Source organism: Anthonomus grandis, chromosome 1 (genome assembly GCF_022605725.1).
Source record: "Anthonomus grandis grandis chromosome 1, icAntGran1.3, whole genome shotgun sequence".
NCBI lineage: Eukaryota > Metazoa > Arthropoda > Insecta > Coleoptera > Curculionidae > Anthonomus > Anthonomus grandis.
In genome coordinates this window covers 6,368,027-6,384,682 of record NC_065546.1, presented here as the reverse complement: position 1 = coordinate 6,384,682, position 16,656 = coordinate 6,368,027, and the positions used below count along the sequence as shown (strand labels likewise).

At 34.3% G+C, this 16,656-nt stretch overlaps 1 protein-coding gene across 2 annotated transcripts in view; it reads right to left on the bottom strand.

The window, feature by feature from the left end:
- Positions 1-1,194: 1,194 nt before the first annotated feature.
- The window catches only part of LOC126740177 (uncharacterized), an 88,852-nt gene continuing 73,390 nt past the window's right edge, over positions 1,195-16,656 (bottom strand). The window contains exons 3-6 of one of the 2 annotated variants that reach the window (XM_050446112.1): positions 8,645-8,747; positions 8,459-8,484; positions 7,204-7,518; positions 1,195-1,757 (exon numbers count right to left, since the gene is read on the bottom strand). In XM_050446112.1, coding sequence (XP_050302069.1) covers positions 1,492-1,757; positions 7,204-7,518; positions 8,459-8,484; positions 8,645-8,747 — 710 coding nt within the window. In that variant the 3' untranslated portion in view covers positions 1,195-1,491. The remainder of the gene's footprint in view (positions 1,758-7,203; positions 7,519-8,458; positions 8,485-8,644; positions 8,748-16,656) is intronic. The other variant, XM_050446117.1, reaches the window with a different exon arrangement.

Sequence of the window (16,656 nt, the reverse complement as noted above, 5' to 3'; positions counted from 1 at the left end):
CCCCAAAAATAAAAGTCGAGACGGGTTAGGTCTGGTGACCTACTTGGCCGAAGAATTGGGCCACGTGTCGCAATCCATTTATCCTGCGGTCAACAATCACCTTCGTGTCAAAGTGCCATCATAAAACACAGATTCTACTAGTTTCCTATTAAGCTGCACCAAATGTTTAAGCTGAGGGTTTCTGCGATCAGTAAGCGTTACGTTAAACATACCTTTGTTTAAATAAATTAGCTTTGTCGCTCCAAATTAAGCAGTTAAAAATATTATCATTTGCTTCATATGCATTATGTAATCAATTCCAAAAAGCAAAAAAGCCAAGAAACAATGTTTTTACCTTTGTCTATATTTATATAGCACAAATGTGGGTTTGTTTAAGATCCGTCATATTGCTTATTAAGTTCACACCGTAAGTTCTTGCTCAATTATTTCTAGGTGAGTTTTCCATGTGAGATTTAAAATATGCCAAAATAGAAATTTCAGGATCCTCTTTGGACTGGTGTTTTTGGAAGATGCCATCATTGGTCATTTACGAAGGATTTGTTAGCATCCACTTACTCTGGTACTCCACCTCATATTCAACCTCAGTGGTTGAACAAGAGATTTCCGGATTAACATTTAGGATATTCAATTGGTTCTTAATTAAATTGCCTCCAACATCATCGGATTTAACACCCTGAGGCTTATGTTTTTGGACACATCTTAAATTCATTATTTAGAAAATATAACCTGCATATTGTTGAAGTTATAAGACCAATTGCAGTAGAATTATGGTCAATTATCTGTACTATAAGGAGACCTAATGCAATAATTTTTGTGTTAACACTAACAGGAAAACCAAAACAATAGTTTCTCTAACTCTCAAATGTGGTTATTTTAAAGCCTCTAAACAAAAAATGACAAGTTCGAAGGGTGGCAATCCCATAATCCAATTAAATCTCAATACTCCTAGGAGATTGAAACAAGAAGCCTAAAAATATTTATTTCTAATGTCCTCCTGACATATTTCATATTTTTAACTGTAAGAAAATAGTCAAACCAATCAGAGTTCAGTTGGATCATCGAGTCACTAGATGACGCATTCATGAAATTTCACCTTAAGCGTGGTGTGTACTTCATACGGTATTCTTGTGACGGTTTCCACATAGTTTGGAGGGATAAAATATTTTTTTTAATACAAAAAATAATTCCTTTTCTCAACATAAGTTCTTTATTTCAATACAAAACATGTCGTCATCAATACAGTTCCAAATTACGTTCATCTCTAACACTTTTAAATTCACAAAGCTCATTTACATACCCAATAAACATTGTTTTTAAATCATGTTATTTATTTTTAAATAAAAAATATCACAAAAATGTTTGAAATTTACAAAATTAAGGACGGAATGTTAAGTTTGTTTTATAAATATTTTTTACATTATATACAAATAAATCACCTTCAAAGAATACAAAATATGACATTTTTCTAAGCCGAAGACTTCACTAAAGCCGTCAAACATAGTCGGAAGGCACGGTGTTGCCAACATTTTCACTAATAGCCGCCAGGCGACTCGGCGCGGCTGTTCTGCGCATTTCGATGTTGCCAGCTCCGCAAGGGTCCCACGATGGTAGCGTTGACAGCCCCACTATTTCGTACGCCCTTTCTGGCATAGTCCCAACAGAGAGATCGGAATAATATGCACTAGAGGGTGCGCTGGACGTAGGTGCGTCTGTATCTGTATACGCTGAGTTTTGATAGGCAGGAGAACTGTTACTTTCTATAAAGAAATTAAGATGAAGAGAGTGATTAAAAGATAACAAAAAAAATGATCTTGTAATAAGTTTTGCCTTATTGTAAATAAGTTGTTATGTACTCAAAGCCTGTATGGCAGTATGACACCATGTAATCTGTCGATCGTTCTCATACCTGTCACGTCAAATATGTTATGTCAGTCGTCAAACCTATACTTTAAATTTCTTTTTCAGTTCCGCGTTATCCTTCACTTAGGCAACATGTGGTAGTTCTTTGTCCTTTCCAATTCCTTGCAGCTCTTTCCTAGACGTCGATGGCTGAACCTATTTAGGCTAGCAGCCAGGCCGGATGCATCATAAGTAAGGCAACAACGTGCATTATAAATATACTTTTGTGAAACGTATGGACTTATTATTGTAAAAGATTCGGGGAATAAGTTACCTACATACCCGATGGTTTTCCTGAATCATTCAAATGAGCTGGCAAACCGGACCAATCGGAAGTAGAGGCCAATAAATAAGACAAGACAAAACTATAGTTCGTTTATCATCCGAGAATGCAACATGGTATTTCATTCCTAAAAACTACTTAGAAATGGATGCTGGAAATGCTGGGACAACGCCAGACGTTTTACATCGTGTTTACGTTGTCGTGGATTGAAAAGTTCCAGCGCAGTTCGCCAGTCGTAGTATTCAGTTTTCGGGCGTGATAAAAACAAAGGCGGTAAATTATATAAATAGTGTGCCCAAGCTAGTTGGTAGGGAAAATTACAACGAGTGGTGTTTTCCAGTTGAGAACGTTTTTGTGTTGTCCAAATCCATAGATGGATCAGAGACTGATAATGATCTCATGGCAAAAGCTAAAGCTAAGTTCGTTTTGACCCTGGATCCGTCACTTTATGTGCATATGAAAGATGCCACTGCATGCAATGAAATTGTGCTGCTGCGCAATTTATTTTCTTTGAGTTTAAGTTATTGTGATAGTATGGAATCGTTTGTAAATCAAATAATTGAAACATTGCAGAAGCTTCGTAAAACCAAGTTTGGCATTAGGGAAAAATGGGTTGGTATTCACCCATATTGATGGCTATCGAGCATTAATGTATTTAACTACTTCGATTTAAAGCAAAATTCTTGATAAGCAACCAGATGGCTTTAGTAGTAGCAATAAAGCGGGTGCTTTACTGCACTGATAAGTATTCCTTTATTTTAGGGGTTTATTTTTGATTGAAAATCATCCAAATAATGATTTTTATTTTGACTCTGGTGCCAACATGCACACGTCCAAATGAAGCCTGGTTGTATGACAAGAGAGGTACAAGTATAAAACAGATTACGGTTGCCTATTGGGGCAAACTTAATGTAAAATTCTCTGGTAATATAGATATTATTAGCCATGTAAATGAAATACATAATAATATTACCGTTTATGATTGTTTAGCGAGCTTCAGAGGAAAATAGATTTTATTTTAGCGATGATAGTTTTTGTGTCTACAGTAAGAAAATTGAAAGACTAGAATTAGTAAAAAACAACAGTTTTTTACAGAGTTCATCATGTGCACAGAGGCAAGGCAGGTGTTTTTGGTTGAAGAAGGAAAAAGGTCTTATTTGAGTGTAAGGGGATTCAAGCCAGTCTTTTCACAAGTAAATACCGATACTGTCATAACATCATGTGGAATTAACAATGCGATCAAGCGGCGTTTTGTTACTTTTTTCTCTAATATACGTCATCTGTATTCATTTAACTTTGAATATTGACTGCTTTATAGATTATCTTATCATATTTTAATAAAGAAAATGCTTTATATTTTATTAACACGTTCATGGACAGCCCTGCTACAGCCGTCATGCGCATTGTGACAGATCGGCTATAGCAATCATTTTTAAATTTGCTAGGACGGCTAAAGCCGGCCCAAATGACATGTTATTCTTATGGAGGTGAGTCAATTGTGTCCTAGTAAACAAAGAAAAATAACATTCGTTTAAAAAATTTTGACGGGAAGTGCAGTATTATTGGTGCTTGCTATAAGGGTCACTTTCAATATTTCTTTAAATTCTAACCACAATGAACTAAACTACGCAAAAAAAGGAGGTGATTATTTTTTGACGACTTTTAAGTTGGCACTGTCCGCGAATGTGCTAAAAAAGAACAGTAGTATTGTTTTGTGTCTGTCAAAACAAGTAACAAATTTTAATATTTGTACTATAAAGTGTTTTTTAGGGCATTTCTACATAAGCATTTGGCATCATTGCATTAGAAATGTTGCAAGCAAACAAACTGCTCCACGACAATGCTTACAGTAGCCTCTCAATATTCCAAGAGTAAGAACAATAAGTTGATCGCTAACTAGAGTAGCTATTCTAGTTGGAGGATTGTACAAGTTGGATTTAAAGGCTGAAAAGTGTATGTTAGCCACTTGCGATGATCCCGTGCTATGGTACCAGAGGTTAGTCCACATAAATATTCAAGACGTGAACTGTATTTGTGGCTTGGAGGTAAGAGGTGTGAAAACAATTGACAAGACAAATTGTGTGGTCTGCTGTGAAGGCAAACAAGCCAGGTTACCTGTCCCAGCTACAGGTACACAAAGTAAGCAGGTGCCTGACGTTATCCATGGGAGTGTATATGGACATATGGAAACTGTGTCTATTGGTGAATCCAGATATATTCTACTTTTTGTGGACGATTTTACCAGAATGTCTTTTGTTTATTTTTTGAAGGCAAAAAGTGAGGTGCTTGAGTTTTTCAAACAATTTCAATCACAAAGAGATGTCGGAGAAACAGCAAGGTATAAACATCATTAATCAAGGTGTTTCGTATTAATCAGGGGGGGAGGGGGTGAGTTTTGCAATAATAAATTGAACAGTGACTTTAAGGAATATGATATTATACACCAAAAGACCAACGCATATACAGCAGAGCAAAAACGGTATTGTGGAGAGACCGCACCCTGCTGAAGAAAACGAGATGTCTACTTCTTGATTCCGCTTTTGCAAAGAGATTTTTGGCAGAACGAACCTACATCTATCTCAGAAACAGATGTGTTGCCAGTGGCCTTCACGGAAAAATGTCTTACGAGTTGTGGACTGGTAAAAAACCTAATGTTTTAACCTAACGTTTTTGGTAGCACGGTGAATGTTTAAATTTGACAAAAAGGTTGTAATCACAACTTAGTTAGTTTTGCAGAGAAAACATTAAGGGTTGCCGCATCTTTAACCCAGATATTGATGATGTGAGCACTAGCAGGGATGTTATCATACATGAGAGTATGAAAAGCAACATAATAGATGTTAGCTGTACATCAGAGGAGTGAATAGAAGAGAACTTTGTTTAAGTGGGAGCCAAAAGAGATGTCACTTGTATGCAAAGCAGTAGCTCGGATAGTTCATTCGAGAGTTTACCCTCAAGGTCAGTCTTCAGTCGAGATTGCACATGAAGTGGACTCCGAAGGCAGTGACTATGAGGCAGAAACCCCTAACATATCCACTGTTGATCCGAATGCTGCTAGAAGATCTCAGAGAATTAGCCATAAAAAGCAGTATACAGATTATGTTAAATACGTGTGCACTGTGGGTACAATTACAGCACAGTGATCTTTGGAAGGAAGCTATGCAGGCAGCATGAATATAAGTAGTCGACAATGATACATGGGAAATGGTGGAGGTGCTAGAAAACTGAGCAGTTGTTCAGTGTAAGTGGGTTTATAAAGTTAAGCTAGGTAATGATAGTAATAAGACCCATAGAGCCAGACTTGTAGCTAAGCGCTTCACCCAGAAAGGAGGAGGGGATTTTTATAAAACGTTCTCACCTGTTTTGAGGCATTCCCCAATAGCCTTTTCATATCATTCAGCGTTAATTTAGAACTTCATATCTTTAACTTAGATGCCACTACAGCATGTTTGCATGGGAAATTGAGGGATACTGTTTTTATGAGAAAAGCTTAAAGTTTTATTTAACAGAGTAGTGAGGCTAAAGTGTTAAAGCTGAATGTGGATATTTACGGTCTCAAACATTTGTCCAGAGTTTGGCACAATAAGGTTGAAGTATATAAGTACATATTGTCCAAACTTGAACCTTGTATTTTTATTAAAATACATAGTAATTTAATAATGGTTATCGCCTTATACGTTAATGATTTTTATGTTTTCTCAAATGATGTTGTAGAAGCTAGATGTCTAAAAGAAGAATTAAACAAGCATTTTCAGTTGAAAGACCTAGCTAAGCAAATTTTGGGAATGATTATCTGTATCGAAAAGCCTAAGAACGTTATACTTAATATCAGAGTCAGTATATTGAATCATTGACATCAAAATTCAATATGATTGTAGACATGTGGAGCACCTATAGAGCAAAACTTAAGTATAGATAGAAGTAAAAATGGTTTTGTGAGTACTTGGCCTTATCAGAGGCACCTAAAGAGGTGATTTACCTCAGAAATTTGCTATCTGAATTGGTAGAAGTTTCGAAAAGTATTCGTTTATGAATGAAACTGCTTTAAAGCTTTCGTGGAACCCCGTGTTTCACCAACCTAGTTAGCGCATAGATGTGCGTAATCATTTTATCAGGGAAGTTATTGAAGCTGGTCAAAAGTATTTGAAATCAAATGATATGCCAGCAGATCTTTTGACATAAGCTTTAGCGGCAAATAAACATAAGTTTATGCATTTGCTAGGTATAGTAAAAGTTGTGGCTGTATAGACTTTGTGAAGTTTACTACATGTATAAATGTTTAGAAACTGTATTTAGTTTGTTGTTTGTTATACTGTTGGTATATTCCAAACTAGTGCGGGTATTATAATACATTTGGAATATATTCGATGTTCATATGCAATCTGTCTGTCGTTGTCATATCTGTCACGTCAAAAATGTTATGTCAGTCGTCATAATTATGCATTAAATCTCTTTTTCGTTTATCACCGAGTATACAGTATGATGTTTCATTTCATCCCTAAAAAATGCATAGAAATGTATGCTGAAAGTGCTGGAGCAATTCTACAGTGGATCCCACACAATTTCTCTAAGTAATACAATCTATCAATTCAGTCTATTAGTATTGCAATATTGTGTCTAAACAAAATCGCAAAACTGGCAATGAACAAAAAATAACATTTTTACGTTAAGACCATGAGAATAAAGAATTAAAGTTGAAGTGAGGCCTGTTCATCGAGACATTGGTAACAGTAGTCTTAATCATAGATAAAGAATATATATTGGGTTATAAGGGGTTAAGAATATATTATATTGTGTTAAGAATACATATATTTGGTCTTAATTTGATTGTGTAAAAATATACACTTAGTTGAATGGGAAACCAATCCTAGATTACCTAAGTTCGAAACTACAAATAAACTGGCACATGTTTAGCCATATGCATTAATTTGTTATGCTTGATTACTTTTCTTTTATCCAAAAATAATTGTTCTTCACAGAAACCTGATCTATGTAATTACAGAAGCTTAATATGAACTTACCTCTATCATCCTCATTAAGATTATCCCTATCCAATTCAGCATAAAGAGCCTCCTCAACATTGTACTGGTCCTCCATATGGGTATAATGGTTCTCCATAACATGAGAGTTGGGAGAATGGTTTAGGTTGGATGGGGGAGTGTTACTACGTCGGGCTAGCCAGGACCATACCCCATTGACATTCGTGGGCATGGACATTGGAACGTTGGGGAAGTTCGCCGGGGTTATTGTACTTATTTCTTTGTCGTCCGATGGGGCTTCGAGGGGCGGCCGTGTAGACAGCTGGCGGTGATGAAGTGATATTCCACAGTCTTGTTCTAGAAAATTTTCAATAGTCCTATTGGTAATGGTAGAAAAAGAATTACGAAACTTAAAAAAAAGTGAGGGTAGTTATTTAGATGAAAATTTTATATGATTTAGCAGTAGCATTTCAAAAATTAACCATTCAGTGCCTTTTGGACTAGAAACAAATCACAAGTTAGATAATTTTTCTCCAAATTTGATACCTGGTGAATCCTCGGTTTCCTGAAAAACGCAATAAAATGCTGCAAATTTTCCATTACTTCATGGAAAATGGCATTTCCTTTGTAGACTTTATCATTGGATTTAACGCAGCAAACTTTGATTTTACTAAGAAACGGGAATCATCTGCAGGAATAAAATTACTACAGACCACGCAATGATCTAACTTCCCTTTTAAGAAAAGGCTGATCTTTCAGAGTTTCTAATTCTATCAAATCTAATTTGGCAACTTAAATAGGCTTATGGTGAAGCCTTTCAAATCAATACTTGAATAGTAAAAATTTGCTTTGTTACTAGTTTTATCAACATTAGTGATTGGATATCATCTAGAATACAACTGTGGCATAGTTTCGAACTTTTTCTCATGGTCTTGAGTGATTATAATTGCACAAAGCTTCACAGAAACATGTGAGATGGGATTTCGTTAACCGCTTATAAATTATAGTCATTGGAATGGCCGGTAAAAATAACCTATTAATGATCCATAGGAATCCTTTCTCAAATTAATACAATACCCAAGACCTAATCGAGAAGTGACAAAAAATTCGATCGACAGCCGATTGAGGATGAGATACATCCATACAAATCTAAAATTTACACACGTATTGTATGTTAAGTCGAAACCAATGTGTTTTTCGAGTGGCTTCTTTTAATTATTTATAAATAAAAATCGTTAAGGATCGAGGAGCTAATGAAAGAGGAATCTTTAATGAAGAAATAAAAATGTCGACTTACCACTTACGGACGAATTCTTCAGTCTGCTGAAACAATGGAAGATGTTGAATTATGGATTGCATTTTTAAAAACTATTAACTTATGCAGTAAATAAGTTATTGTTAGGAATTTTAATTAAAAATTTATAGTGCATTCTGCTGTAGTAAAAAAATGGTTTCATGCCAAATGAAAGAAAAAAAAACATACCTTTTACAGTGTAGGACTATTATCATAATAACAGCTCCTATTAATGCTGATGTGAGGGATACTATTACTAACGTTAGGACCCAACCAACCTCTCCTGGAGCATCTGAAAAAAAGATGAAAATACCTTATACTTGTCAATAATATTTTTCTTGAATAAAACAAGGAGCAAAACCCTGTTGAAATTTATTAAGGAATCTTAAACAAAATTTGTAATGATAGAGAAAATTTATCAAATAAAAACTTAACTTACTGATCTGCTGATGTGATCGTTATTGATGAACATTTTACCACAAAGCAAATCTAAGAAAATAAAAGCTTCAGTTATAGTAAAAATTATAAGTTATATACTTAAAGTAGATATATCTAGAAATAATCCAGTTTCCTATAAACTACTTTATTATAGTTTCCTATCTCTTGGTGGGTTTTTCTGTATCTTTCGCTGCTTTGCCAGCGTCTTTAAAATTGTCGTCCTTGATGACACTAATCGCAACGGTCTGCTTCATGTCATGACATGGAACAGCGAAACGTCCGAGTGAGATTTCTGGAAAAACTCGATAAAAATTGACTTAGATAGGACCAGTATAAAGACAGCATCATCTCCTGACTTAATGGCTATAGGGTTTTCTTTAGTGGTCTCACTAAATGAGGTCAATCTCTTTTTTTATTTCTGCAAATTGCAAGCAATGTCGGCTGACAGTCAAGTATTGGGACCACTAGAGTTTATCCAAAGTGGTTCAAGACAATGACGTAGGTCAAGAAATTAATATCTCCTTTGGGTCGGTTGTTCTTGGAGTTATTAGCTATATGTCTTCTCCTTATATTGCAGCTAAAATAATACCTATTTTAAAAGCTGGGGACTCTGATCAAATCGTGAACTACAGGCCAATCTCATTACTCTGTAACTTCTCAAAAAATTTCGAAATTATCCTGAATCGGCCGCTATTTAGTCACGCAAAAGAACTCATCTCTGTAGATCAGCATGGATTTTTTAGCGGGCGATCTTGTGTTACTAACTTATCCTGTCTGTCTAGCCACATCTGTGAATCACTTGATGTTAATACTCAAGTCGATGTTATTTATACCGACTTCCAAAAAGCCTTTGATCGGATAGATCACTATATTTTGCTACATAAATTAACTCCTCAGTATGGTTTTTCAGGGAGATTATTTAATTTATTTCATTCCTACTTGATTGGTAGATCTTAATATGTTGAATATGAGGGCTTTAAGTCAAAACTTTTTAACGTAACGTCGGGTGTGCCATAGGGCTCGAACTTGGGTCCGCTCTTGTTTAGTTTTTTTATAAGTGACTTGATTGAGTCACTCATTTGTCATAGACTAGCTTTTGCCGATGATTTGAAGCTATATTTAAATGTATATGGTTTGGAGGATTGTGTTTTTCTTTAGAACTGCCTAAATACATTGGAGGTATGGTGCTCTGTTAACAGGTTAGGCTTGAATGAGGCTAAATGTAGTGTGGTCAGTTACTCCAGATCAAAAACACCCTTAAATTTTGATTACTTTAGAGCAAATTACTGATCTTGGTATCACCTTTGACTCTGAATTTACATTCGTTCCACACTTCAACAACATAGTCAAGTCAGCCCAGAGAAGGCTTGGGTTTATAATTAGAAGTACTCAGAGTTTTACTTTGGAATCCACATTAAGACTACTTTTCTGTTGCTTTGTGAGATCAAAACTGGAGTTTGGCTGCATTATATGGAACCCGCTCTATCAGAATCATGTTGGTCTCCTTGAATCTGTTCAGTGTAGATTTGCTTTTGGCCTTCAGACAGGATGGCATATATCCAGTAAGAGAGTTTGATCATCGCCAACTATTAGAACGCTTCAATCTACATCCATTACATCTCAGAAGAATGATCTTCTCTGTAAAATTCCTGCATGGGTTACTGAATGGATTAATTGATAGTCCTGTACTTCTTTCTCGTGTACGTTTCATGGTGCCTAGGCGTAATGCCAGACATCCCCTAATATTCTTTCTACCAAGGCCTCATACTAACATCCTGTTGAAATCGCCACTATATACAATATGCCCTATATTTAATCGGACCTGTCACAAGTGCGATATAAATTTCTCTCCGGTTTATGTGATTGTCGATATCTTGGTGGATCATTACTCTTGGGATTAAGACTCATGTGTTTAAGTTATAGTTAGTAGGTATATTGCAGTTAACTTAATTTAATTTTGTTGAATATGTGATTATCTTGTTAAACTTTTATAATTGGGTTTTTATATCTTATTAATAGTTATTTGTTCTAATTTTTTGGATAACTTTTGAGATTGTGACTTTACTTTTTTTCTTTTCTTTTTATTCTTTTAGGTTTGTTTTGTATTTTTTTTAAATGATATTTTCAATTGTTTTGCAACTGTTTTCTGTTATTGGGCAAGTTGCCTGTTGGAAATAAGGGCTTATTATTATATCTGTGCCTGAGACGTTCTTAACATTGAAACCGACGTTGTCTATGGGTTCCGCTATTTGCCTCGTCGTACATTTTAACAGACTTTAATGAAAATATTTGCTGGACCTGTAACACTACTACAGTTCCGGATTTAGGAACAGTAGTTTCCATTCGGTCATCTTCTTCTTTGAGTGTCATGCGAATTCTTGCGTAGGCGTCCGTCATATGCTTCTATTAATTTTCTAATATTCCACAACCACAAAAGCTTCCTTTTTTTATTACCCTCTTTCCTTCTTTGACCTTACCTCAAAGGATAACGCGCTGGAATTCATAGCGTCCTCTCATAATATGTATTTCATAAGCATGATATTTTTCTACGTTTTATTACTTCGAAAAGCTCATGACCTTCTATTTGCGCTCTTCGATGAACGCAAATCAAACTTGTATGAAATAGAGCTCTTCGTTTGAAGTTTAAATTTTAATGAGGAATTATTGTGGGGAAGTTTTTGAGTTTAAGGAAGGACATCGACTCGACCATCAGGTATCACAAATATTATCAGACATTCTTGAATCAAAGACCGAAAGCTTTATTAGTAGGACATAAATGGTAAAATCATGACTAAAGCATCAATAAGAGGCTTTGGGTGTCAGTCTTCCGTCCTTTACTTTAAAATAGTTTAAAAGCTTTACTTTTTAATCATTTTTGCCAATCTTTATGTCCAGGGGTATTAATATCAATCGTAATACCACATTTACGCTCAGCCAAGTTGGTCCACTACCCAGACACATTTGATGAAACCCTTACATATTTTCTGGGATTCATTCTCGAACTTCTCAATAATTATCAACATCACCACATTTGGAGATGTCCAGTGTTGGTAGATTTCCCAGAATCGACGTGACCAATGACGATGATGATAATATAAACCTTTTATTTGCCCATGTTGACTGATTGGAATTAAATGAATGCAACAGTTAAATAAATTTGAAATTCAAATAGAAACTTGTAACTCAATAACTTAATAAGATGGCAACCGCACCAGGTGACGTGCCATTCAAAAAAAATTATCAACCATAAACTCCGACTTTGACCAAGGAAGGTTTTAGTGGCGCAAAATATTGATCATTTTGTGTTTAATTTAATTATATAATATGATATCATATAAATATCTAAATTGCAAGTCCTAAAAAAACATTCTTGAAGCTAACAAGTAACATGCTGTATCATTATAAAAATATTTATCATCAAGATTAAGTAAATAAAAAATTCACGAATCATCGGTTTTAGTTATATTTAGACAATTTAAAACATCTTTTGTATATATCAAGTCAAGACCTTGGAGAGGTTAGTAATTTAATTATATCAGAATAATAGTTCAGCAGCATCAATATATTTGTTTATGTGTTTTGATATAATATTACTTTGGTTATAGTTCGTATTGCTATTACACATTAAATATTTTAGTATTCCATCACTGTGCCTTATCAGCTGATATGAGAAAAAAAGTGAATCTAAGATATAGGGAAGTTGCGTTTTATCTAGTCTGTTATGCTTCTTCGTCACTACTAAAACTTTCAAAGATAAATGCATTATCTTTCCGCTGCAATTATCAATTTTATTACTTACAATTTTTCAATTAAGAATAAGTTAATTTTAAAATGAAAAGTTCATATTTTTCTACATTAAAATCACTTTTTTCTATATCATATTCCTGTTTAAGGAACTAAGGATTTAAGACATAGAAATTCTTCGTCTTCTATTCAAGACTATCATTTTTAACCTCCTATACATATATAAAAAGTCTCAATTAGTTTTAATGTTATGCAGACTTTCATATGTAAATGTTTCTCTTGGTACCCTCATGCTAAAAATGGAGGTGCCCGAAGTCAAACAGATACCCGACAAAATCGCCTGTAATTACGGCTTTATCTTTTATGGAGATTTTGCTACCACCGGTCAAACTTCGAAATACTTATCGGAGATATGGATGTAAGCTACTGGCTGTGTAAGCTTCATACCCATTCTTTATATCTAAGCATAGTATAGGCAGTATAGAACATTGGCAGATAAAGAAATTTTTTATACCAGGGAATTATCTTCTTTAGATAATATATAAGTATAAGTAAAAACTATTTCTTTTATTCTATGAACTCCATTCATAGCCATAACATTATTTTTCACACTTTAAAGGTATATCTAGAAACTAAAATCATATCTCTAAATTTGCCGGTCTATAAAAGTACTTAAGGAGTATAAAAAACGTATATCATTTGCATACGTACTACCGATAACGTAGATTATAAAAGAGTTAATGGTAGTAAATCTAAATGGCAAGCGGGAAATATGGCAGGTGCCTTAAGGAAAATCTGATATGGCGAATGGAATTCCGTATTATGATTGAGGCGATTTTTTTTATGTATTTGATGGCCATTATATTAAGCAAAAATGAGAAATTTTGAATTGGAAGTTAATAAATCTTCAAGAATGAAACATTTTTAGTATCAGATCTACTGGCCTCTACTGCCTGGAAGAAACAGAATTACTTCAAATAGAAAATAATGGTTTGAAGTACGAAGCCTCGGAGGTCTCAAATGTCTCCAAAATAGATATATTTTCCATGAACTATGAAGTTATTGAATACACTTTTTACTTTCTTATTTTTTAGTATAAATAAAATCAAGAAGTCTCCGAGGTCTCAAATGTTTGAAAACTAGATTTATTGACCAGGAGCTATTAACACTCGAGAACCAGATATTTAAAGTTATTACCTTTTTTCTTCCGAACATCTAATATACTAGCCTCAACTTCCTAAAAGATATTCAAAATTATGCTAATTGGAAACATAACTCTAAGGACTGTCAGATCTTTAAGCCATGGAAACTAGATATATTTTGCCAGAGCTATTAAGTCATATTATATCTCCATACTCAGACACAAAGATATTCGGTCACGTGATTCGGAAGGATCAGAAAGAGAAAAATGTGAAAGGGTAAGTGGACGGCAAAAAACGAGAGGCAGATATTCTGTAAGATTGATAAACAAAATCAAGAACCTTACAAATATGCCAATAGCAGAATTAATAAGAACCGTAGAGGATAGAGAGGCTTGTACCATAAATAACTTTTAAGGTCTGTACTATAAATAGTATAAACGTGGTTATATTCCATGTTTTTTCAAATGCAATGTGTTGTATGATAGTCAGGGACATGATCTGGTTTTTTAGATAATTAGAAACGCAGCTGGACCACCTCTGTTAAGACGTGAATTTTTTAATGTTTTTAATTTAAAAATTTCTAATTTAACTTTTATTGATGTGCCATTTGATATTAATAAGTTAATAAAGCAATATTCTAACGTTTTTTCTCCTGGAATTGGAACTTTTACTAGGGGTGTTATATCAATCAAATTAAGGAATCAAGATGTATCCCCCAAGTTTTTTAGAGCTCGCCCCTTACCGTTTGTAATGAAAGAGAAAGTAGAACAGGAACTTAATTGTTTGGAATCGTTGGGGGTTATATCTAAGGTAGATTATAGTGAATGGGGAACACCAATTGTACCGGTGCTTAAAAGAGATGGATCGGTGAGACTTTGTGGTGATTTTAAAGTGACAATTAATCCAGTAATCTAGCACGAATCAATGAACTTTTTGTGAAATTGATTTGACAAGGGGGGGTGGAATTCACTAAGTTGGATTTATCTAGCGCATATCAGCAAATTTGCTTAGATAGCAGTTCATAAAATCTAACCACGATTTGGACACATAAAGGGCTGTACCAATTTAATAGAGCACCATTTGGTATAGCAAATATTCCCTCAAAATTTTAGAAAATCATGGAATCTCTTTTTGAAGGCGTAGAGGGGGTAGTTGTGTTTATCGATGACATTTTAATTACGGGAAAAGATCGTTTGCAACATTTGAAACGTTTAGATACTGTTTTAAAAATATTGGATAGGGCAGGTCTAAAAATTTGCTTGGAAAAATGTAAGTTTTATATCTAGGATTTAATATTAATAAAGATGGTCTTACGACGTGTAAAGAAAAGATTGATGCTATTATAAATGCACCCATTCCAACAAATGTAACCCAATTAAAATCATTTTTGGGATTAATGAATTAGGCCTAGTTTACCTCTAAAGTTAGTAACAGATGCCAGCGATTATGGGTTGGGCGCGGTTATATTCCATGTTTTTTCAGACAATATTGAAAGACCTATTGCTTTTGCGTCGTGGACGTTATCCGCGACAGAAAAAATATATAGTCAGGTGGAAAAGAGGGTTTAGCCATAATTTTTGCCTTATGCAAATTTAATCAATACTTATATGGCCGTAAATTTACTCTTATGACTGATTCAAAAGCGCTTACTACAATCTTTCATCCGAAAAAAAATATACCCCAATTTTCAGCAAATCGCTTACGGAGGTGGGCTGTTATTTTAGCAAATTATCAGTATGACATTCAATTTGTAAAGTCAGATGATAATTTAGCAGATAGCCATCACGTTTACCTGTCGAAAACATTGAAAAGTGGGAGGATGTGGATATTCATTTTATTATTTATTTTTCAAATAATCCAGAATTTCCATTAAATTTCGAAATAATTAAAAGCGCATCGCGAACAGATCCCCAATTTTTAGAAATAAAAAATTGTGTAAAGAATAATAAATGGCCATCTAAGATAATAAACAGTTTAAGATCTTATTATCGCATAAGAAATGAAATAAGTGTAGAGGATGATTGTCTTTTGTGGAACAACCGCATAATCATTCCAACCGAAATCCGCGAGCATATTTTAAATCAACTACATATGTCACATCAAGGGGTGGTGTAAATGAAAAGCTTAGCACGGTCGTATTTTTGGTGGCCTGGACTTACTACAGATATTTTGACAGAGAGGTTGGCAGGCAATTGTGAAAATTGTTCTTTGTATAAAGAAAAATCCTAACAAGGCTGAAATTCACCACTGGCCATGGCCATCTCGGGTATGGGAGCGTGTATACATTGATTTCATGGGGCCATTTATGAATAAATATTTTTTTGTAATTGTAGATTTCTATTCGAAATGGTTAGAAGTTTTTCCTGTTAATAATTTAACAGCAAAATCAACTATCGAAATTCTACGTTCAGTCTTTTCACGATTTGGATTACCTGAATTTGTGGTGTCAGATAATGGCAAATCATTTTGTTCTAAAGAATTTATTGACTTTTTAAATAAGAATAATGTTCAACACTTAACATCTCCACCATATCATCCCTCCTCAAATGGAGCAGCTGAAAATGCTGTGAAAACGGTAAAGGCATCTCTAAAAAACTCATTGGGGAATAAGTTAGGTATAGATATAAATAAATCATTATGTAATTTTTTATTTGATTTTCGTAACCCTCCACATTGCACGACCGGAGTGACTCCTTCTTTTCTCATGTTTAACAGGAAGATCAGAACAAGATTTGATGCTTTACTTCCTAATAACTTAACAAATAATACTAAAAGTAGCAAAAACCAAAATATTACTGAAGTCAGAAACAAAGTATTAAGTAATCAAGCTAAACAAAAAAGTTATCATGGAGGAGAGCGTTCTGTTGAATTTTTAAT